The 22,705-nt window shown below is 32.4% G+C and overlaps 8 protein-coding genes across 8 annotated transcripts; 3 read left to right on the top strand and 5 right to left on the bottom strand.

Moving 5' to 3' along the window:
• Window positions 1-59: 59 nt before the first annotated feature.
• Window positions 60-1,911, bottom strand: osbK (oxysterol binding family protein; the record flags this gene model as incomplete). The annotated part of the gene is made up of 5 exons (XM_004355901.1): window positions 60-622; window positions 685-1,019; window positions 1,085-1,244; window positions 1,325-1,420; window positions 1,500-1,911. The coding sequence occupies 5 exons, from the start codon at window positions 1,909-1,911 to the stop codon at window positions 60-62; spliced, it is 1,566 nt and encodes a 521-aa protein (XP_004355954.1).
• Window positions 1,912-2,759: 848 nt separating this feature from the next.
• Window positions 2,760-5,670, bottom strand: gacFF (pleckstrin domain-containing protein; the record flags this gene model as incomplete). Its single annotated transcript, XM_004355902.1, has 4 exons — window positions 2,760-3,001; window positions 3,076-3,826; window positions 3,895-5,466; window positions 5,557-5,670. The coding sequence occupies 4 exons, from the start codon at window positions 5,668-5,670 to the stop codon at window positions 2,760-2,762; spliced, it is 2,679 nt and encodes an 892-aa protein (XP_004355955.1).
• Window positions 5,671-6,289: 619 nt separating this feature from the next.
• DFA_08468 (uncharacterized protein) lies at window positions 6,290-8,387 on the top strand (the record flags this gene model as incomplete). Its single annotated transcript, XM_004355903.1, has 6 exons — window positions 6,290-6,294; window positions 6,371-6,612; window positions 6,687-6,916; window positions 7,017-7,271; window positions 7,646-8,015; window positions 8,269-8,387. 6 exons carry the CDS (start codon window positions 6,290-6,292, stop codon window positions 8,385-8,387), a joined length of 1,221 nt encoding a protein of 406 aa, XP_004355956.1.
• A 130-nt stretch (window positions 8,388-8,517) lies between these two features.
• Window positions 8,518-10,193, bottom strand: scrA (SCAR1; the record flags this gene model as incomplete). The annotated part of the gene is made up of 2 exons (XM_004355904.1): window positions 8,518-9,899; window positions 10,190-10,193. 2 exons carry the CDS (start codon window positions 10,191-10,193, stop codon window positions 8,518-8,520), a joined length of 1,386 nt encoding a protein of 461 aa, XP_004355957.1.
• Window positions 10,194-10,387: 194 nt separating this feature from the next.
• On the bottom strand, window positions 10,388-14,927 carry DFA_08470 (uncharacterized protein; the record flags this gene model as incomplete). Its single annotated transcript, XM_004355905.1, has 16 exons — window positions 10,388-11,310; window positions 11,383-11,769; window positions 11,853-12,347; window positions 12,431-12,687; window positions 12,767-12,889; window positions 12,960-13,049; window positions 13,119-13,196; window positions 13,280-13,354; window positions 13,445-13,519; window positions 13,601-13,678; window positions 13,758-13,826; window positions 13,919-13,990; window positions 14,078-14,281; window positions 14,322-14,454; window positions 14,537-14,572; window positions 14,897-14,927. The coding sequence occupies 16 exons, from the start codon at window positions 14,925-14,927 to the stop codon at window positions 10,388-10,390; spliced, it is 3,126 nt and encodes a 1,041-aa protein (XP_004355958.1).
• Window positions 14,928-15,362: 435 nt separating this feature from the next.
• On the top strand, window positions 15,363-16,581 carry DFA_08471 (actin; the record flags this gene model as incomplete). Its single annotated transcript, XM_004355906.1, has 2 exons — window positions 15,363-15,380; window positions 15,472-16,581. 2 exons carry the CDS (start codon window positions 15,363-15,365, stop codon window positions 16,579-16,581), a joined length of 1,128 nt encoding a protein of 375 aa, XP_004355959.1.
• A 406-nt stretch (window positions 16,582-16,987) lies between these two features.
• On the top strand, window positions 16,988-19,195 carry DFA_08472 (uncharacterized protein; the record flags this gene model as incomplete). The annotated part of the gene is made up of 4 exons (XM_004355907.1): window positions 16,988-17,472; window positions 17,557-17,999; window positions 18,092-18,390; window positions 18,479-19,195. The coding sequence occupies 4 exons, from the start codon at window positions 16,988-16,990 to the stop codon at window positions 19,193-19,195; spliced, it is 1,944 nt and encodes a 647-aa protein (XP_004355960.1).
• A 209-nt stretch (window positions 19,196-19,404) lies between these two features.
• DFA_08473 (uncharacterized protein) lies at window positions 19,405-19,817 on the bottom strand (the record flags this gene model as incomplete). The annotated part of the gene is made up of 2 exons (XM_004355908.1): window positions 19,405-19,667; window positions 19,751-19,817. 2 exons carry the CDS (start codon window positions 19,815-19,817, stop codon window positions 19,405-19,407), a joined length of 330 nt encoding a protein of 109 aa, XP_004355961.1.
• Between the last annotated feature and the right edge of the window lie 2,888 nt (window positions 19,818-22,705).

Genomic DNA, 22,705 nt, shown 5'->3' on the forward strand with positions numbered 1-22,705 from the left:
TTTAAATACAAATAATTGTTTTGTTTGTTGTTGAAATATTTATTTTAAATAATTTTGATTTAGTTTGATGATGTACCTGTTGCGCTTGGTTGTTGAACAAATGTAGTGGTGGTGGTAGTTGAATTACTAGTAGGTTTCTGATCAGAGGATTTTTCATAGACAGTAGTATAGGTAGTAACATTTGATTTTGGTGAAGAGATAAAGGTTTGGTCAGCAGACTTGTCATTATCATGTTTGATCATTTCTATATTTTTTGATTTTGGTGAATCAAGAGTCTTTGGATTTTTTGGAGAAAAATCAGAATCGGTAATGTCTGTAATACTAAGATCCTTGAGTGAACGATTAAGTCTAAACTTGTTGATTCTTTGTTCTCTTTGATCCCAATAGTTTTCCAAATAACACCATCTAGATCCAAAGTTTGGATCATCTACACGTTTGAAATACTTTGGTTCCCATTTCTTTCCACTGAGTTCTCTTTCCTTTCTCTTGGCTCTTTCTCTTTCCTCAATCTTTGCCTTTTCTCTATTTGCCAATTTATTCTCTCCATACTCTAAATATTTTCTATCTGGTCTTAATCTTGAATCAGTTGGTGGTAATATTGATTCATAATCTTCTGACATTTCTAAATTAAAAACAAATTAATATATATATAAATTACAATTACTTTTCTATTTTTCTATTTACCATTAAAAGATTGAATAAATTTACAAAGTTTCCATTTGTTTTTTTCAATTTCTGGATCAGGTTGAGCCTTCCAAATGGTAAATTCATCACATTTTGTACCACGATCATCCAACTTTGTGATAATAACACATTCATTCCATTTTCCATTGACCAAAAATCTCTTTCTTCCAAGTGAATCGAAAATCTCTCCAGTAATCTTCTTGGTTGAACCATCGAACCAACTTGACTTTGAAAAGTTAATAATAGCCTTTTCACCAGTCTTGTGATTTGTAATTGACAAGGTTCCATGATGTTCAACCCACATTCTACCTAATAAAATATTATGACAACATGATCTAAAAAATTTAAAAATATAAATAAGTTTAAATAATAAATAATTTTTAATTATAATTATACATACGCAGGTACTTTCCAACTATAATAATCATCATGATCTAAAAGATAAAGATGATTATTACCTTGACTGAAAATATCAACAGAGTTTCCCCAAAACTTTGTAGTAATATGAGATTCTTGTTGTAATCTAAACTTGCTACTTGTAGTTTCAGCAATTCCAATAGCTAAAATAGATAGATAGGATAGATAGATAGGTTTATTAGAAATAAATAAATAGAACTTGTTTTTATTATTTTTTACATACGTGGGTGATGAGAAACTTGTTCACAAATGGTTCTATAATTTCCTTCCTTTGGAATATATTCAAATGTTTCACCAAGTAATGGATTAAATGGTTTTGCTATAAAAAAGAAGAAAAAGAAATTAATATTATTAATAATATTTCTTTATAATATCTGATTTTCTTTTTTTTTACATACCAGTTCTAACATAGGAACTAAAAAGAGAAATATTAAAAGCAGTAATATAACACATTCTATCCAATGAATTTTCCATTTCACAAGCCTTTTCAATGAGATGAACAAAACGAAGTGGTTCTACTTGAGCTTGAAGTACGGTGATGGGTTCGAAAAAGTAGACTGGCAGAGAGACAAGAGACATTGTATCCTTTCCAATGAGACCACTAACTCTGCTCCATAATCTCTTTTTGTCTTCTGGAGCATCCATATCCATGTTTGCATTGCTCATATTCTCTTCATCAAACTTTTCAATTTCATCGTCATTGGTTGAAGGTGAGTTTGGTTGTCTGGTACTTGTAGGAGAACCTTTGGATGCTTTTGGTGACCTTGACCCATCCTTATCTTTCTTTACTAATTTCTTAAAGAATGACATAGTTTAAAAAAACAAGAAAGCTAAACAAGATGAAAAAGAGCTTGTTAGAAAATGTTCACATTTTTTTATATTAATTATTGTATGGTATGATGAAATCATTTATAAATTCAATCCAAAAAGAAAGTATTGTTATATACTCCCTAATTCAAAATTGAATAAAAGAATGAATGGAGCGACATCTTGTGTGGGAGTGAGTTGAAAAAAAATAGTTTTCAAAGTGAGAGGAAAATATGGTATTTTGTTTTGTCTTGAACCTACATTTTTCAAAAATAATAATATTATATTATAGAGGGATTATGAATAATAAATAATTAAAAGAGTAATATTAAATAAAATTTGTTTGTTACTTGTTATATATTATAAGAGTTTAATTAAAAATGATTTTGAAAAAAAGATAGGTCTCTAAAGATGATATAACCTCTAAAGATCAAATGGTGGTGTAGTGTTCGATCCAAAGGATGTACACAATAAATTCATTCTACACAATATCTATAAGAATTTTAATTTTAAAAATACAATTCTTTTTACTAGATTCCACTTTTTTACTTTTTTTGGAAGTTGTCAAAAGTTTCTACAACTTTTTTCATTGTAAAGAACAAGAGTGTAAATCTTTTTGAAAATATTTTTATCGATTCTCTCTATTACTACTAGATTTGGTGAATCAACACCTTGGCAAGGGATCGATTCAAACGGTCATATTATTATTATTATTAAATTATTAAGATTTACAAAACGAGTGATTTATTACTTTGTGGATAAATAAATAAAATAAATAAGAGGAGTTATTATTATTACATATTAGTTTTAGTTTTTAGTTGTTAAGATGGGATGATTATTTTTTTTTGGGATTATGGAAACAATTCTTGATAATGTCTAATTGCATTGGTAACAAGAACGGGTGAGCAATTGATGGTTGGCATGATACATGTCAACATATTTTCCTCTGTCATTTTGTTGTATGATTGATTCTCTACAATATGTTTTAATAATAGTAGAAAACATTTCATAAGAGAATAAGTTACAGAATCTAAACTTTCAAAAATAAATTTATATTCTCGAAGTTTTTCTTCCAATGTTTGAGTTTGTGCAACTAAAAGAAGAAAAAATAAATATTATTATTATTATTATTATAATTATTATTTCTTTCTTTTTTTTTTTACATACGAGAAATCGAAGTAGCATATTCACTCAATTCAGGAGGAATTAGATGATGTGGAAGTTTTCTAAAAAAGTATTTGACAATACCAGTGACTGCATGAATGTCGGCTTGAGAAAGATCGACATCTCTACCTTGTTCAAAGAGAGATTTTAATCTTTCAATCTCTACCATACTACCAGAGATTCTAAAGATACCTTCTTCATAGACTCCATTCTCTAGGATATGATTAAAACATTTATGAAGAATCCATGGCATTGGTAACTCTGAACCCATAAATACACTTCCCTTGGCTTGTTCAACCATCATGGCTGCCAATGGAATTCCAAAAAGTGGTTTAATTATTTCAACTGGTGTTTGAATTGGGTTACCTGTTGATCCAGATAATGATTGTTGCGGTTGTTGAGTATTTAAACCATTTGGTGGACTAGTAAAAGATGTAGACTTTTTACCTTTTTTAAGTGTATGATGATGTTTTGATGATGAAGAAGAAGAAGAAGAATGATTTTCATGATTATTATTATTTGTTGGAGGAGCAGGAACTTTACTTAGTACATTTTGAATTGATTTCATCCATTCATTACATTCATCATCATTTTCACTTGATAAAAAGTATGGTTCACGTCTTTCAACTGATCCACTACCATGTTTACTAGATCCATCATGAATGATTTTAAAACAATGTTTTCTAGTAGAGTTTGGTACTCTAACCAATTTAATTGATCTATTTAATGGTATCATACCATTTGGGAAATTATCCTAAAAAAAATAAATAAATAAATAAAATTAATTTTCAATTCTATTTGTTTTGTTTGTTTTTTTTTTACATTTGAATGTTGAAAATAAAATAGACAATTTTCTTTTAATACAAAATATCTTTTTTTCCAAATTTTTAAGATATCTTCACCACGTTTATAAAGGTAACCTTCTTTAACTGTATGATTGTTATTGGTAGAGGTTGGGGTGATACCATAGAGACTGATGGCACGATTGAGGATCTTTTCCTTTTTACCGAGCAATGATTGTTTTCGGTGGTTGAGATAGGTTCGTTTCCAGTTTTGAGTTGGATCAAATATACTGGCTGGTGTTGCCAAGTGTTGAGTGAATCGAATCCAAAGAGAATTGTCACTAGACATTAATTTCCATTGTCTCGTCACTTGTGAACATTTAAGAAGTTCCTCTGGTGAAAGATACGAGAAAATGTATATCGAGAGATGGTTTGGTAACAATGAAAAGATGTCTTCTTGATGATGACTAATATGAATACTTCCTCCACTTGCTGATAATGATGAATAAGTTAGATCTATTTCATCTACTCCTCCACCACTACTATTAGTACTTGATGATAATGTAGTCGACGAAGAATAGAGATAGGATGAAGAATTGGATGGAGAAATTGGATGCGAGGAGGAGGGAGAAGAAGAATAAGTTGACATACTCAATGGATGCATACCACCATTATGAAATAAGATAGTTTCTCTAGCTTGTCCTCCAACTCCACCTTGACTATTTGAAACAAATAATATTTCATTGTAACATTCTTGAAGATACGATATTTGTTGATGGATTTGAGTCAAGACATAGTTGGTTTGGTCATTGTCAAGTGTAGGTTGATGACGCAATAGTAATTGTCTGATTTTAACCGACGAATAGGATGAACGTGACTGTTGTTGAGTTGTTGGTTCAAGTGAGACTAGATTCTTTAAAAAGTTGTCAGCTGATTGTTTCTTGACAGGACTAAGATTATCATCAAAACTCTCATTCAACTCGTTGGGAGGAGATGGTGGCGAATTGACCCATGATGTATTGTTTCCACTTTGATCTACGATATTATCACCACCATAACTACGTGCTCTATTGTGTGATCTAATAGGTGATGGTGCTGGTGACTGTTGTTGCGATTGTTGTTGGTATGGGTTATGTCCACTACTAATACTAGATTGTAGAGCAACAGATGATGATGGTGGTAATATACTAGTTGGAGAGGATGGTGATGATGTTGATGATGAAGTTGAAGTTGAAGATGATAAAGATGTATTTAGATTATTATTATTATTGGATTTCCAAGTTGTCAAAACATTGACCCAATTCAATACGGTTGCTTCATCAGCTGCTCTAAATATCAATTGGCGTTTACGAGAGGGTTGTGTTGGTATCGTAGATACTATAAACTCTAATCTAATAGATGGTGATTGTTCAATAGTTGCATTATCAATTGGTATCGTTTTAATTTGGTATCCCGCAGTCGTAGTATTATTACTACTATTAGGTGTAGTAGAGGTAGCACCAGATTGATAATAATAGAGACATCCATCATTGGGACTAAACCATACCCATTTCTTTTTATATATCTTTGGTATAGTTGCTTTATTTGATTGTTTCTGTAGGAATGCTGACAACTATTTAGAAATAATAATCGGGATGAGTTGGTAAGTTAGGAATTGTCTCATTTGAAGGGTCTTTTATATTATTCTCTTCTCTTGTCTTACCGATTCAATACCATCAAGAGATGGTTTAGGTTTAATAGAAGATGTAGTTGATGCTTTAGTATTTATCCATCCCTTGACAGGTGGTTTATTATTACTACTACTATTGAATTGCATTCAATACTACTAATCTGTTATAAATTACAAATAAATAAATAAATAAATAAGGTTTATATAGATATATGATACAATCTCAAAAGAGAGATAAATAGATTAAAAGTGTGTAAGGTTGCTGTGTATGTATGTAAGTTGTCTTTTATCTTTCTTTTTTTACTTCATCTCTCTCTCTTTCTCTTTCTCTCTCTTTCCCTTTATGCTTTAGTGTTATCTTTGTAATCTCTCAACGTTATAGTAACTACAATGAAGGTGATGGTTGAAATGGGTTAGAGGATTGGGTAAGGAAGGATTACAAAAAGATTATCTTTTTTTTTTAAAGTATTTAATTTTGGTTTGAGGGGTTGTTTAAAAAAAAATATATTTTCGCAAAAGCAATCGTAGATTGGAGCTCTTTCATCACATCACACTGACAAGATAGTTGCGTCATTCGTATGTGATATGATATCGAGTATAGTCAATGCAATAGGATCTAAAAAGTCAAATGCAATCAATCATTCAGTTGTGTTTATTCATGGATTGTTTGGTAGTGCATCCAATTGGAATGTTATCAATAAACTATTGACTACTAAGCTTTCAGCTGCTGCTGCTGCTGCTGCCGAGCAACAGACAAATATAAATTATGATGTAGGTATACTATAATATACCATACTATCAATATATTTTAACATCACGTGAATTAGTTTCATTTCATTGACCTTAGAAATCATGGATCGTCATTACACTTCTCAGAGATGGGTCTAAATCATTTGGTAGAAGATTTACATGGATATCTAAAAGACAAGAATATATTAAAGAATTTAAATATATCTTATGGTCGAGATGGAACAACAACAACAAAACAAAATAGATTGTCTATAGTTGGTCACTCGGTTGGTGGAAAGGTTGGTGCTTTATATTCACTTTATAATCCTCATTTGGTTGATGGTTTGGTTTGTGTTGATGGTATGATAAAAGAATTAATAATAATAATTATAATACATATATAGTATAGTATTTATTAATTTATTAATTTATAGTTGCAATGACAAGTTATGTTGGAATTCATAATCATAATTCAAAATTTGAAGCAATGATTAAAGCATCTGAAACATTCTCTGATCCAACAACCAGTCGTCAATCAATTGAATCTATAATGGAATCTTACCATTTAGATAAAGGTGAAAGATTATATTTATTAAATAATTTGGTTGAATCTACCAACAACAACAACAATGGTCCAAAATTTAAATGGAGAATTAATTTAAAAGTAATATTAATAAGATGGAAGAAAAAAATCCCGTCATAGTTAATCATTATTTATTTATATATTAATTAATTAATTTATTAATTTATTTATTTATTTTTAGACACTTTATAAACACCAAAATGAATTACTATCATTCCCAGATAAATCAAGTTTAATTTATAATTATTCCCAAGACCTCGAAGATCCTTCATCCACCACACCAACATTTAAAAAACCAGTATTGTTTATTGGAGGTAGTGAAAGTCATTATTTAAAGTCACCTCATTCTGAATCCATAGGTCAATACTTTCCACAACACAGTATCGAATTTATCAAAGGTGGTCATTTCTCACATGCTCAATCCCCTCGTTCATTTGTATCCCTTTTATCAACTTATCTTGAATCTATATAGGAATGAATAAAAACATTAATCCAACAAGATTGTTTATAGTCATGAATAGAGTACTCTATCTGGCAAACACATAGTTTACAATATTTTTTTTTTTTTATGGTAATTTTCCAAATTTAGAAATAATTTTTTTAGATTTTACTCTTTTTTTTTTTTTTTTTTGGTTTATAGTAAACACCACCGTTCATTTTGTTGAAACTAGTTTCCGATAATTTCAATTTATTATTAATTATTTTAATTTATTTATTTCAACAAAAATACAAAAAGGTAATTAATAATAATAATAATAGTAGATTTAAAGGAATATAATATTGATTTTTAATTAATTTTTTTAATTCTAGATGAATGAACAACCAAAATTTTTAAATCCCCAAGTTTCAAAAGAGGGTAATGTACAAGTTTATACATTCCAACCAGAAGAACCAGAATTATATACTTATTCAAACGGAGTATTAACACATCACAACAAACCAGAAGAAAAAGATCCCCAAACCAAGTCATTCGATAAACCAATCCAAAAGTCATTTGATAACAAACCAACATCATCAAATTCTCCAGTACTCAAAGAATCATTAAAGAAAAAGCAAGATCAAGAAGGCCAAGGCACAGTACTAGGACAAGCATCAAAAAAGGGTAAATCCAAAAAAGATAAAAAGAAAATGGATAAAAAAGATCAACTTGAACAACATGATGAAACAAAACCATCAAAAGGTATGTTAATTTTTTAAAAAAATAATTTGTTTATAATATTATTATTAACAAAAAAAAAACAAACAAAACCAAGTCAATAATGAACCATATTATTTATCAACATATCTAACATTATTTATTTTCTTTTCATTTTGTATATTCATTGTTTCATCACAATCATTAATATTCTCTATTATTTTTAATAATGATAATGAAAATTATGATATTTTAAATTCAAATGTTGATGATCAAATTATTCTAAAAAATAATCTAGATATGAATCAAAATGGTCCAGGATTAAAGGAAATTCATCGTAATCCAAATGTTGGTAAAGAACAATACTTTACAAGTTTCCAAAAATATGTAAACAATTCTGGTCAAGATCACCAATAAACTCAAACCAACCAATCTATTTTTTTGAAAAGAATATTTTAATAGTACATTTATTTTGTTTGTTTATTGTTTTTTTTTTTTTGTTTTTTAAAAAGAAAGATATATCATATATCTTTTTTGTTTTGTTCATTTAATCCCAATCTGAATCATCATCAGAATCATCATCTTCAGAATCTGAAGGAGCCCAAGCAATTCTTCTTGCAAGAATATCGGCTACATTGATAGCACCTGAATCCTTTGAAGCGACTGGTTCAGGAACGGCACGTTCTTCCATTGGTTTGAGTGAACGACCGGCAATGATGGACGAGAGGAGATCGGATCTGGCGTCTTGAGCCTTTGGTTTGATTTCGGTAGCCTTGAGATTGGCACCTTCGAGTGCAGAAGCCAATGGATTCTTGGCCGACATGGGAGGAGGTGGTGGAGGTGGAGCTGGTGCGGGTGGGGGTGGAGGAGGTGGAGCAGCGTTGGATTGGATGACCGACTGTCTCGAGCCGGCGCCCATACCAGTTGGTGGAGGAGTGGCGTAGTGGTTTTGTGCACTGGGAGGTGGTGGTGTTTGGAAATAGGCAGACGAGCTTTGTGAAAGTGGTGGGGGTGGCAATCCACCATGTCCACTAGCAGTAGGATGATAATGGTGGTCTTGTGGAGGTGGGGGTGGTGGCATGGCATTGAAACCTCCGCCGGCACTACCACCACTGTTGTGGACGGCTGGTGGAGGGGCTGGGTAGTTGGAGGGAGGAGGTGGCAGATGGTTGCCGTGGGCAGCAGGCTGCATCGACAGATTGGAGACGTGAGCCGAGCCTGCAGTGGGAGCAGACGAGGGTGCGGCGGGCGAGTCAAAGGGGATGAGAATCTTCTCACCAGTGACGGGATCGTAACGCACCTTGTGCACACGTTTCACCTTGACCTCGCTCGTCTCGGCCGTCTTTTCAGTCTTCTTTTTGAGACGGGCCTCTTTACGCTCACGACGACGTTGACGGGCCTCTTCACGCAACTTGGTTTGCTCGGCCACCCACTCGTCAATGAAAAAGTCGGGGTTGGTGTAGAGCTTGAGACTCTTTTGATTGTTGTCCATGTAGGGGTCGAGTAAATGCAACTTGGGTGGTGCCTGACATCCCTGGTACACCTCCTTGACGGTGGGTGGTACCATTGTGCTGAGGAACATCTGATGCTTCTCGGGGTTGTCGGCGTGGTACTCGGCACGCGGATGGCTGTTCAACACATCGATACTGCTTCTCTGATGGTAGCTCTCTACAGTTGGGATCATCTGGATGAGTGGTGTCATACGCTGATTCAGATTGTTCAATCTCTGTGTAATGGCTGCCGACTCTTGTGTAAGCGATGCAAATATGCTATTGGCGTGACCAGCCAACACCATCAACTGATTGATGATACCAACCGTACTATTTTGCATCACAGTATCTACAATTGCATCCTTTGATGTCACATTGTCCAATGATGGTAAATTATTCTCATTTACCGATGGTAAATATCTTGTAATTAATACCATCCCTTAAAATATATATATATATGTTGTATTACTTCTTCTTCTTCTTCTTTCTCTTTTTGTTGTGTGTTGGGGGTGTTGTGAATAAAGATATTATTCTTTGATGTGATTATTATTATAGTTTGTTGTTACAATGATGATGATGATGATGATGATGATGTACAAATATAGATATTACAACAAAAGAGATATATATATATATACAAAAGATGATGATCTTCGTTGCTATGATGATGACCGATCTTTCTAATAACCTATCTATCTATCTCTCTCTTTTAAAGTGTATTTAATACACTCATGTTTTTCATCACAAAGATCACCTTTTTTTTTTTTTTTTTTTTTAATTTTTTTTTTTAATTAAATTCAGGTGCACTAAAATGGTTGGGTACTTGGCCTTGTTATAATGTATTAATAATAAGTATAAGTAGATAGACAAATCATCAAACTGTTTTGTAAGTTTGTATTAATACTTTGTGTTTATTTTTATTAAAGTTTAAGCATGTTGACTTAATCTAGCTAATTTTGATTTCATTTGTGCATTGTAGTATTTTGATTTCTTTACTTTTTTATAATAGAGGATTGATCCAACGAGTATTGCAATGGCTGCAATACCTCCTACTACAACACCAACAATAATCTTCCATTTGTCGTCACTGGATGAACAAGTGTCTTGTTCATTTTGGCCGGTTCCAAAATTGGGTTGGATCAGCGAATTAAAGGATGGGTCCAAACTACATATTAGACATCTTGGCATATTAATACCAATATAGGCATCTGACAATGTCTGGTTAGACGATGACAGAGTGTTTTCAATGACAGTTTGATTAATCAATTCATTCTTGCTATAGGTCTTTTTACCATCAGACAAAACGTAATCGAGAAAACTACCAAAAAAGATGTTTTCGTTTTTGTATACCTTTAGGAATTGTACATTGTCTCCGTCCAGTCCTCTAATGATCGACTCTTCAACGGTTGGTTCAACACCACACCCATTGTACTCTGCCGGCGTGTTGATCGACAATTGCGTTCTATAGACCACTCTGAGATGATTCAAATTGCTTTTGAACATCCAATAGATGATATTGACCGATAACTTAATCGAGTTGGGTAGGTATGTCTGGTTGGTACCACCAAATGTAATGGTTCTCGAATGATTAGAGAATTCGATACGGGCATTAACCATTGGCAAAAACTCGGTATGATTCAACTTGTAATCGTAAGACTCTACACCTGCAATTGCCGTGTCATTGGTACTGTTTGTATAAATCCAATTGTTGGTCAATATCTCTCGAACGATCACATCATCCATATCCAACTCTTGAATAGCAACCATTGAAAAATTAAATTGATATCCATCAATTCCAAATGTTGCCGTTGGATTTGTTATATTTGGTTTAAATTCTCCTCCTCCCTCAACTAAAAAGAAAATAATATTATTAGATAAAAATTGATTATAATTATATTATATATTTGTTTGTTGTTACATACTAAATTCACAATTATCACCAATATAGTTGTCACGACAAATACAAACTCCAATGTCATTACATTGACCTTGTCCATTGGTACAATTATTGGTGGTAGTGATACAATGTTGAGTTGCATTGATTGCATTGATAGTGAAAAGAGTGGCAGATTCAAATGTGTAACCATCGACCACTATACGAACTGTCTTTGGACCGATTGGTAGTAATTGTCCAGTTGGTGTACCAACATACTGACAAACAAGAGTGGTTGCATTAAGTTCCAAAATTGGACAATTCTCACCACCAATAAATGCTGATGGTTGATCGAAATATTGACCAAATTGACCTTGGAATGTTACATTTCCACCATATTGATCTAATGAATTTACAGATGTTGATACAGGATATCCTAATGAAATAAAATAAAAATAAAATAATTAGATTGATTGATTTTGGTTTTCTTTTTCTTTTTCTTTTTTGTTCTTTTCTTACCAATAGCATAGAAAATATTTTTTGAATTTAATGTATAATCATTTTGAATTGTAACTTTTCCAATCATATTGAGTGAATTGAGTGCTGGAATACCTGGTACATTACAGGTAATGATATAGGTGGTTTCTGAAGCATTCACATTGATACATGGATTGTTGTCAAGTGTGATATTGAATGCATACGTTGGATTAAAGAACCCCATGTTGAGAGTTACTTTAAGACCACCTGGAATCTGTTCGATGGCACCATAGTTAAATATCAGTGTGGCATAGTCATAGGTGATATTGTAACTGACTCCAACCGCAGTAGAGAATACTACATCTACCCATTTTTGATAGGATGGAGGATCGGGAACTTTAAATGTTAATAATTCATTTGGAATGATCGTTTCCAATCCATCGGTTGAATCACCAGGTACTGCATATCCAAGATTCTTTCCTCTAATAGTAAGTTTAGAATCTGTTGTTATAATAAATGTTGAATTTAATGAATGTGCTAAAGAAAAAAAAAAACAAAAAAAAAAGCCAATGTTAATAGAGTGTTATAATTAATGTTTGTTTACTGCAATCAATACATACGACAAGCAAAATTACCTGGAATAGGAACATCAAATGTAATTTCATTGGGTAATACATTTTTGTAACAATAGGCACAATCTGGTAGACTAGTGACACCAGTTCCTTCCAAGCCCATAAAACGTAGACGACAAAATTCTTCTGGGACAGATCCTGTCAATCCTGCATTACCTTCCAAATCAATTGCAGCTTTAATTGCATTATTACCTGATACAATATCCAAAGGAATGGTTCCCGTTATCTTATTGCCATTCAATACTCTAAAAAAAATTGAAAAAGAATGGTTAAAAATTAAAATAAAAAAGAATGAATAGATAGATATGTATGTATGATATTTACAATGCAGAACCATTTGATAATACTCCATTTGGAAAGGTTTCCAAATCACCATTGATTACACCCACTTCACGAAAATTGGTTACATTGAATGGAAGAGATGATTCAACTTGTCCATCAGTAATACTATATAAAACATAATGGCATTCATTAATAGTGTAATTATTATTATTATTATTATTCGTATATTTCTTACAAAGTTTTAAATTTTGCCCATGAACTAGGATTTACAAAATTATAACGAATATATCTTTCATTGAGTTGGAATGTTTTATGTTCTAAACGACTTTATATATATATGAAAATAAATATTAATATTTTACAGACTATAGTTTTGTTTGTGCTTGTAACGTACATTGTTTCAATATTTGGAGTATTAATTGTAAAATTAAATTGAGTTCCATCAAGTAAAGCATCAATTTGTTTAAATAAACTATAGTGTTTGAAGATATTAAATAAATTTATAAATATATTTCGATCAGAGAGGTAATAAATTAATTGTTTTCTATTACTTACAATGTTTGAAGTGAGTTTGAAACAATATTTATATTCATTTGAATAATAACATTTGTTCCAGTTGTTGATATTCTCCTACAATAAGATAATAAATAAATAAATTGATTAGTTTGTGTCTATAGCTACATATGTATATAAATATTATCTGTTTATAAAATTTCATACAAAGATTTAAGAGCTGGGAAATTATTTGGTAAAAGGTTAAATTGGAAATTATTTCCTTCTGAATATGGGAATTGTCTAAAAAAAGAAATAAATGTTAGAGAGAGATGTGTAACAATCGAACCTTTAAAGGTCTTTTTTGTTTTTTTTTATATATACAATGTTTGAATGGATGTTGAATAAACAACTAAAGGATCAACAATCAATGATTGATTAATAGGATTACCATCAAGGATTCTGTGTAAAATAAATAAATAATATTAATATTCGGTCATTTGATTTGATGGATAGGATAGAATAGGAAAGTTTTTCTTACACAGTAGTAAGTGTATTGCTTTTAAATAAATCCATTGGAACATTTGATATCTTTAGTTTTGTTAATGACCTATATATATATATATATATAGATAGACAGATAAATATTAGTATAGTTCCTTGATCAATACAATTAAATATATATATATACTGCCAACATACAAAGTCTCCAACTTTGGAAATGATTGACTAAAGTTGATTGGTATTGAAAGCACATTCAAGTCATCATGAATACTAATAGTTGAAAAAGGTTAATCAATTGATTAATAATTACGAATAAATAGGTTGTTTCGATATAGATAGATATTTGTTTAAACATACACCAAAGATTGTAACGATTTACAATATTTCATAAACATTGAAAGAAGATCAAAATTAAAACTACCCTTTGCACCATTGTATTTAGTGAGCGATGGAAAGTAGAGATCCGTAAGTGATGCATTGGGTGCTGGTCCAGTTGCAAAAACTGATGTAATTAATCTAGACAGTAACCAGAAAGTTGTTAGTTTAGTTGTGTGTGCACTTCTAAAAAGCATTGAGAGTATTGATCAAAAAAGATACAAACATTTCTTGAAAATGCTTTTCATTTGTAACAGGATCAGTTACACAAACTACATTGGGAAAGTATGAATTACAAACATCATCTGATAGACTATAAGATAGTTGATAGTATGAAATAACCCATTGAAATGAATCAACTATAAATCATAATTATAATATAATTAGGTAAGTTGTGTGCGCTCTACATTATAATATATGATCAGTCAGAGATGTACATACGTTCAAGTTGTGGTATATCTTGGTTTTGTGCTTGACCTAAAGAAAACAACAATTGAATGACAATGATCAAAACAGCAAACCACCTCATAAAAGATAAAGTTTTGTTTTGATTAAAAGTCGACATGTCTTGTCTCTCGAATATCTGTATCTTTCTCTTTTGTTAATAATAGTAATAATACTACAAAGGTTGTTGTTGAGGTAGACTGATGTTGTTGTGGACTGTTAAGAAAAGAGAAAAGAAAAAGGAAAAAGGATAAAATATGAGAGTTTCTACAAGAACAGGGCTAACTCTCTCTTTTCTTTGGCAACCATCAACACAACACCATCAATGATCTAGATATCCAGATAGATATTTAAAACGAACGTCGAATAAAATATCAGGGAAACCCATTTGTTTTAACATTAAAATTTTAAGGTCGAGCTCGACTCTAAAAACTCTAGAAGAAAAACAAATAATAATATTATTTTCATCAACACAAGTGAACGCTCGGCATCACTTTGTTAAAAAAGGTTTTATAATTATAATACAACACAATGATTATACAAAGCATGTAGGTGAAGATAAAATGAAATCGTCCGCCACAAATTCAAAGTGGTGAAACAATTTAATCATCCATATCGATCAAAATATGCATCAATTTATTTTCCCAATGTTTTCAACGAACCTTCGAAAAAATCCGTATCCAGACGATTAATTTAAGCTTGCAGATGACTATAAAAGTACTTCATTCCGGTTTCAATTCAAATCAGTCTAATATACAATTTACAAAATAATAATAATAATAATAATATATATATATATAATAATAATAATAATAATACAATCATGTCTTACGAAGTTCAAGTATGTATTTTTATAAATACACTCTTTTCGATTTATGCTAATATTTCCTTTTTCTCTACTACTCTTTTTTTTTTTTTTTGAATATTTTAAGGCTTTAGTTATTGATAACGGTTCTGGTATGTGTAAGGCCGGTTTTGCTGGTGATGATGCACCACGTGCTGTATTTCCATCGATTGTTGGTCGTCCAAGACATACTGGTGTTATGGTTGGTATGGGCCAAAAGACCTCATATGTTGGTGATGAAGCTCAATCAAAGAGAGGTATCCTTACATTAAAGTACCCAATTGAACATGGTATAGTCACCAATTGGGATGATATGGAAAAGATATGGCATCACACTTTTTACAATGAACTACGTGTTGCTCCAGAAGAACATCCAGTCTTGCTAACCGAAGCTCCACTCAATCCAAAAGCCAATCGTGAAAAGATGACTCAAATCATGTTTGAAACATTTAATACACCTAGTCTGTATATAGCAATTCAAGCTGTACTTAGTCTCTACGCATCTGGTCGTACAACTGGTATTGTCATGGACTCTGGTGATGGTGTATCTCATACTGTTCCAATTTATGAAGGGTATGCTTTACCACATGCTATCCTTCGTTTGGATCTTGCTGGTCGTGATCTAACAGATTATATGATGAAGATCCTCACTGAACGTGGATACTCTTTCACCACAACTGCTGAACGTGAAATAGTACGTGACATTAAAGAAAAACTTGCTTATGTCGCCTTGGACTTTGAAGCTGAAATGCAAATGTCTGCCATTTCCTCTCAACTAGATAAATCATATGAATTACCGGATGGACAAGTTATAACCATTGGTAATGAACGATTCCGTTGTCCAGAGGCACTGTTCCAACCATCATTCCTTGGTATGGAGTCTGCAGGTATTCACGAAACCACCTACAACTCCATCATGAAGTGTGATATTGATATCCGTAAAGACCTCTATGGAAACATCGTTCTCTCTGGTGGTAGTACCATGTTCCCTGGTATGGCCGACCGTATGGCCAAGGAACTCACAGCACTTGCTCCATCGACCATGAAGGTCAAGATCATCGCCCCACCCGAACGTAAATACTCTGTCTGGATCGGTGGTTCCATTCTTGCCTCACTCGGTTGCTTCCAACAAATGTGGGTTTCCAAAGAGGAATACGACGAAACGGGTCCCTCCATGGTTCACAGAAGATGCTTTTAAACAAACTCTATATTGTAAATTGAGAATTGTATATTGTATAAATCAACATGTTGTAAATAGTAATAATAATAAACTCACCAATCCCCCAACATCTGACAGAGTAGATTTTATCCTCAGTTTGATTAGGTTTTTGTTTTTAAATATAATATATAATAGTCTTTTCAATCTGTACATGTCTTATCCATTTCAAAAATATTTCGTAAATACAAGCTTTAAATTGAATTAAAAAAATACTTTTCTCTTTCTGATGCTTAAAATTTCAATTCTAATGATGGGTATCTTCAAGTGTTGTTTGTTATTAACATCTCAAATTTACAAGTCTAAAGAGTACCATGATGGGTATAAATATGTGCACTACTCCTTCTCCTTTCTAACAATAAAGATAGATTAGAAAGTAATAGATAGAATGGTAGAAAAAAGACAACAACACCAAGAGGTAGAAACGATTCCTCTAGCATACCCAGACAATTATTCATATGACCCTAGAACGAACAAGTTAACAAAGACTGGTAATCATAGATCTAAATTGGTACTCAATCCAGAGGCAATTGAATTCCTCATGAAAATAGATCAACCAATTGCAGTTGTTTCCATTCAAGGTCCTACTAGATCAGGCAAGTCGTACATCATTTCTACACTACTAGGTGGCAGAAGAGATGCATTCTCGATCGGACATTCCACCTCGTCACATACCATGGGTATTTGGATATCAACGACTCTGATCCAAAATGATGGCTTTGCAGTACTATTAATGGACTGTGAAGGTGCATTGGCTGTAGACTCTAACCCCAACAACGATGTTGCCATCATGTTACTGTCGGCTCTTCTCTCTTCTACTTTTATATACAATTCAAAAGTTGTACCAAATACAGCTGATATCAATCAATTACAGTATGTTGTACACAGAATAAGAAGAATAATAATAATAATAATTCAAACCAAATTAATTATTTCTTTTATTTCTTTTATTAATAGTTTTATGGTAAAGTTGATAGGTAATATAAAGACAACAGATGAATCAAAGAATAGATCGATACAACCAAATGAATTGGTAAGTCATATGCCAGAGTTTATTTGGTTGTTTAGGGATGCGTTTCTGGTCCCTACCAACGATGGCGTGCCTTGTTCACTTGATGAGTATGTCATGAAGAAGGTATTCCGCATTGACCAAGCTGGAGACTCTGATGCCATCAGATTGTCAAATACAACTAGCAGAGTCATTCTAAACTACTATAGAGGTGTCAAACCATTTGCCCTAGGGATTCCTTGCAACTCAAACTTACTTCAAGATGTTGCAAATCTAACCGACGATCAATTGAATACAGATTTTGTAAAGACTAGAAATGAGTTTATCAAATACCTAGAAACAAATGTTCAACCAAAGGTTGGTGCCAATGGATTACCAATTAAAGGTCCAAGTATGTATTAAAATGAAATGAAATTAAAATTTAATTTAATAAGATAAACTAACCAACCTATTTATTTATTTATCCTCCTCTTTATATTATAGTATTGGTTGAATTAATTAAAGCTTATACAGTATCAATTAATACACCTGGTTCAGTACCATTAATCCAAAATACATGGGATGCTATTGTTAGTACTAAATTGGTTGAAACTCTAAATATTGCTGTCAACCATTATGAAACAAAAATGGTTGAAAGATTAGACAACAAACTACCTCTTGAAACCGAAGCATTATTAATTATTCATAATTCTGTAATTTCTGAAACAAATCAATTAGCTATTGGCAAAATTGGATCACTTGCTGAAATTGATCAAATTGATCAATTAATTACAGATTTAAAGGTAAATAATAATATAATCAATTTTAACCTATTTAATATATTTATAATTAATTTTCAATTTACTAATTATTATTATTTTTTTTTTTTAGAATAAAATATCTGAATTTACGGTTGAACAAGAGAATGGTAAAGATAAAGTTAGTATTACAGGAGGTATACTTTTCAAATGGGTTCAATTAAATAATGAGGCAAGTTTGATACAATCACGTCAAGTAATGGTACCAATTGCAAAACAATTCCAACAAGAGTTTATGGAGAACCAAGATAGAGATTTCAAAGAGGTATTGTCACAATTGCCAATTGTAAAAGGTCCATTTTTACTAAGAGCTATTGGTCCAATGAAACTCAAAGTTTGGAAAGAATTTGTAGATGAGGTGTATCGTCAAGAGGAACAGTTTAACCGATTGAAACAACACCAACTGCTATTAATAGAAGAATCAAAAAAGAATATGAACCTACAACTTGAAGCAGAGGCTTTCAACAATACACTTGCCGACACTGAAAAGATAGTTTGTCAACAACAAAAGGAATTCAATGATTCTATAACCGCCATCGTCAACTCACAAACTCAACATTTCAACGAGATGAAAGAGAATGCAGAGAGAAATCGCATTGAATCTGAAGCTCGTCTAAACAACCTTATTCAATCAAATCAAGCGGAACAAGAAAGTTCAATTAAAAGACACCTTGAATATATGAAACAACAAAACCAAGAAATGGAAAAAACAGCTGCTGAAATTGAAAGATTAAAACGCAGTGGTGGTGGTCGTAGAGGATTTAGAGTATTTGGTGTCAGATTATGGTAACATTATCAAATTAATTAATTTTATTAAATAAAATGTTTTGGAAAAATGTAAAGAATTATTCTATTCTTTTTTGTAAGTTTATATATAATTATATATGTGCGTTTTAAATATTATTATTATTAGTCGAGAAATAAATTATTATTATTAAATTAGTATATTATGGAAATAAATATTATTATTATTATTATTATTTGTGTTTTGAGATTTGTTTAAGCTAAAACAGTACAATTGAAAGCTGATAACATTTGGAGATTAGTAGCACCAATACCAGCTGAACCATATAAACGAATGGTATCACAAGCTGGAACTGATGGTAAAGTGCAAACAACTGGAGACCATCCATAGAGTGACTTGCAATATGGCTTGATATTAGTCTTCATTCCATTAAGTACTACTTGTTGTTCAAACCAAATCATTGTCATTGGTGAATGTGTAATAGTAAGTACTTTTCCATTTTGTACAATTGTATTAACTAAAAATAGAAAAAAAGAAATTTTAATTAGGATATTTTTACTTGAGAGTATATATGTATCTGTTTGTTTAGTTGATACATACTACCACAATATGAAATTGAAATAAAAGTAAAGAGGAGGACTATAGACAAGATAATTGATTTGTTCATTTTTAAATATTTGATGGATGGATATTAATTAATTAATTTGTTTTTGGATGATTGATTTAAAGATATATATTTATATTTAAGTGATTGATTTGATGATTTATCTAAATGAAACCGTCTTGTATTTATATGTTTGGTTTGGCCAAAGGAAAGGGTGAGCTCACTACCACTCGCGAGAGAGATCTCTCGCTCTCTCGCTCTTATTCGTTCAAATTAAAACTCTTTAAAGCATGTATAGCCAAGAGATGTATGCCAAGATTAAAGATATCGACGATTTGAGCGATCCCCTACGCCAACGATCGTTGTTACCATGCTACAATGTTGATAAAAATAACTCTTGGTCATCGAATCAATGGAATGATCGTTTGTCATAGGTACCCTTGCATATATCTACAAATAGCACAGTCGTGTACCTGTGTGTGCGCGTGTGTGTGGTTTACTTTAAAGTAGTGGAGAGTGCCAAATATTTAGCCTTAAATGTCTATTGACAATCTAAAAACGACGTTGGTGATATGGTTGATTGATCAGTGATTTGCTGCTTTGCTTTGTTGTTATTGTAAAACAAGAAAAAGTAAAAGGGTGGGTAGACAAGAAGCAGGCGGTTGAGTACCATGTCAATGGTTGGGTGACAAAAGTAGGGTGCGTGGTTGATGTAATCACAACAATCGACCACCCCTACTCTCGGACAACATTCTACTAGTGTCAACCACCATCCACCTCTTGTTGAGGGTTATGGGGAGTGATGGTTAGGGGTAGGCAGAAGCTATTGATTCTTTCAATCTGTCTTGAAACCTAGGGGTGATTGAATATCCCTCCAAACGTAAATTCAAACGACGCGACTTTTAATAATCCCGATTGAAATCACAGAGAGATAAAAAGAGATAAACCAACAACAGAAGTTGTAGTACTGCATCAAAGATCATCCATCTTTATCTTCTGCTGAAGCTGTAAAAAATTGTGGTGTGTTTCAAAAAAAATCAGAAACCCAGATAGATTTGCAGCTGATCAATCTTTTAACAGTTTGACAAAAATTATCCACTATTAACTACGGATAAAAAACACACCTCCCTCAAACAAGCACACCTCCCCAATGATTATGGAAAAGGGGGGATGCAGTATCATGAATCGATTGACGATGAGTATTGGCATTTCCTCTTTCATGTTGAGAGAGAGAGATAAAAAGTGAATCCTATTCTTATCGTTTCTAGAATAAGGAAACAATTGTTAAGGACAAATAAAGGATAGATATTATCTCCATTAGCTTCTATTTGCAGAGATAGTTTTAAATGGTAAATTGTTAAAAATAGTTGTACAAGTGCAATACGATGGGGAGAATAAAGAGAGTATGACAGTGTTGCAGATCTTTTAGAAAAACTGTTGGGCAGAACCATTGCAACATTTGCCATCATGATAGGAAGGAATCGTATCAAAGTCAAGACATCCAATCTTTTGTTGGAACGAACCACCAATAAAGAATAAGGAGCTGTATTTACTTAGACAAGTCTTTGTGTCATCTTTATTTTATGAATAATTGTTTTTTAATATAAAAATAATAGTTCCACATAAGTATTCCTCCTTTATGTAATTGTAAATAAATCCTTCTCCGAATAGATGTGGGGAGCTGCTTTACGGAAAATATTTTCTCTTGTTCTCCACACCAAATCATCATCTAATCCAAGCTCTGCACATTTTCCAACTACGTGTGTTAAACGGGACAACATCTTCGCAGCATTTTCGCTTGCTGTTTTGAGTTCCTCGTTATGGTTGAATCTTCTGTTGACCTCGGTGTTACTGTATAACCCGCCTATCTTCTTCATTGAAGTAATTGTATTATCGATACACTTCTCTTTGCCACACACTGAGGCAAGCTTCTTGTTTGATTCTATATACTTGGTGGTGACTTTCTCTAACCTTAATCTAAGAGATAAGTGTTTTCCCCATGTCTTGGTGTTTCTTTTGTTATTGAATGAGGGGTTGAGTATTTTGATTGTAGCTTTAGGTACTTTTTTTTGTTTGTTTTGAAGACATGACAATATTATAAGATGGTGAGAAGAATATATTATTTCTTATTAATTTAAGAGTAGTGTTGTAGGATTATTCATCAATTCTTTTTCAAATCTTTTTCACACATCAATTCTTTATCACTTCATAATAATAATAATATTACAATGGCACACAAAGCTTTGTTCGAACCTTACCGAAACCCCGTCCGTCAGACAGCAACCAACCGTCAGCTATATGCCATAGTATATGACATTGAAACCCCTCCACCAGCTCCAGAGTAAAACCCAGCCACCTCCTCCCCCCTGGCCACAGAGACGCAAACATACAAAGTAGACAAACATTCTACAATCGTATTGGGGCAGCACTCTTGGCCATGGGTTACACAAATGACCAATATTCAATGTACACACGTGAGTGTACGGAGGCCCAAGCACTAAATGATGCGTACACCATCCACCTTCGTGCCAAAACCCAATGGATGCCATGGTGTATGCTCAGATTGCACGTCGTCAAGCTCATTACCCAGTAATCTGTTTATCCACTCGCCCTCCATGTTCCTGTCCCCAATCAAGGTGGTGATGAAGATGATGGAGATGATGAAGATGATGGAGATGACCAAGGGGACACTAAGGGTAATGAATTAGATAAAGAGTTGGCACAGAAAATGCAAATTAAAAATACATAAATATTCTACCAAAGCTCTCCCTCGGGAGAATTCATTACTATTCCAACCATGCTCTTATAAAAGAGCTTATCCATAAATATAATTATAAATAAATCTTTTTAGAATGATTTTTTGCCTATATCATTCACTTCTATTAAAAGGCAACTAAAAAAACTTTATTTTAATAACTGTTGGATTCATCATCGGTGTTGTAGTCGCTATC

This window comes from Cavenderia fasciculata (genome assembly GCF_000203815.1).
Source record: "Cavenderia fasciculata unplaced genomic scaffold Scf_ET2XIPL01COFD4-5, whole genome shotgun sequence".
Lineage (NCBI taxonomy): Eukaryota > Evosea > Eumycetozoa > Acytosteliales > Cavenderiaceae > Cavenderia > Cavenderia fasciculata.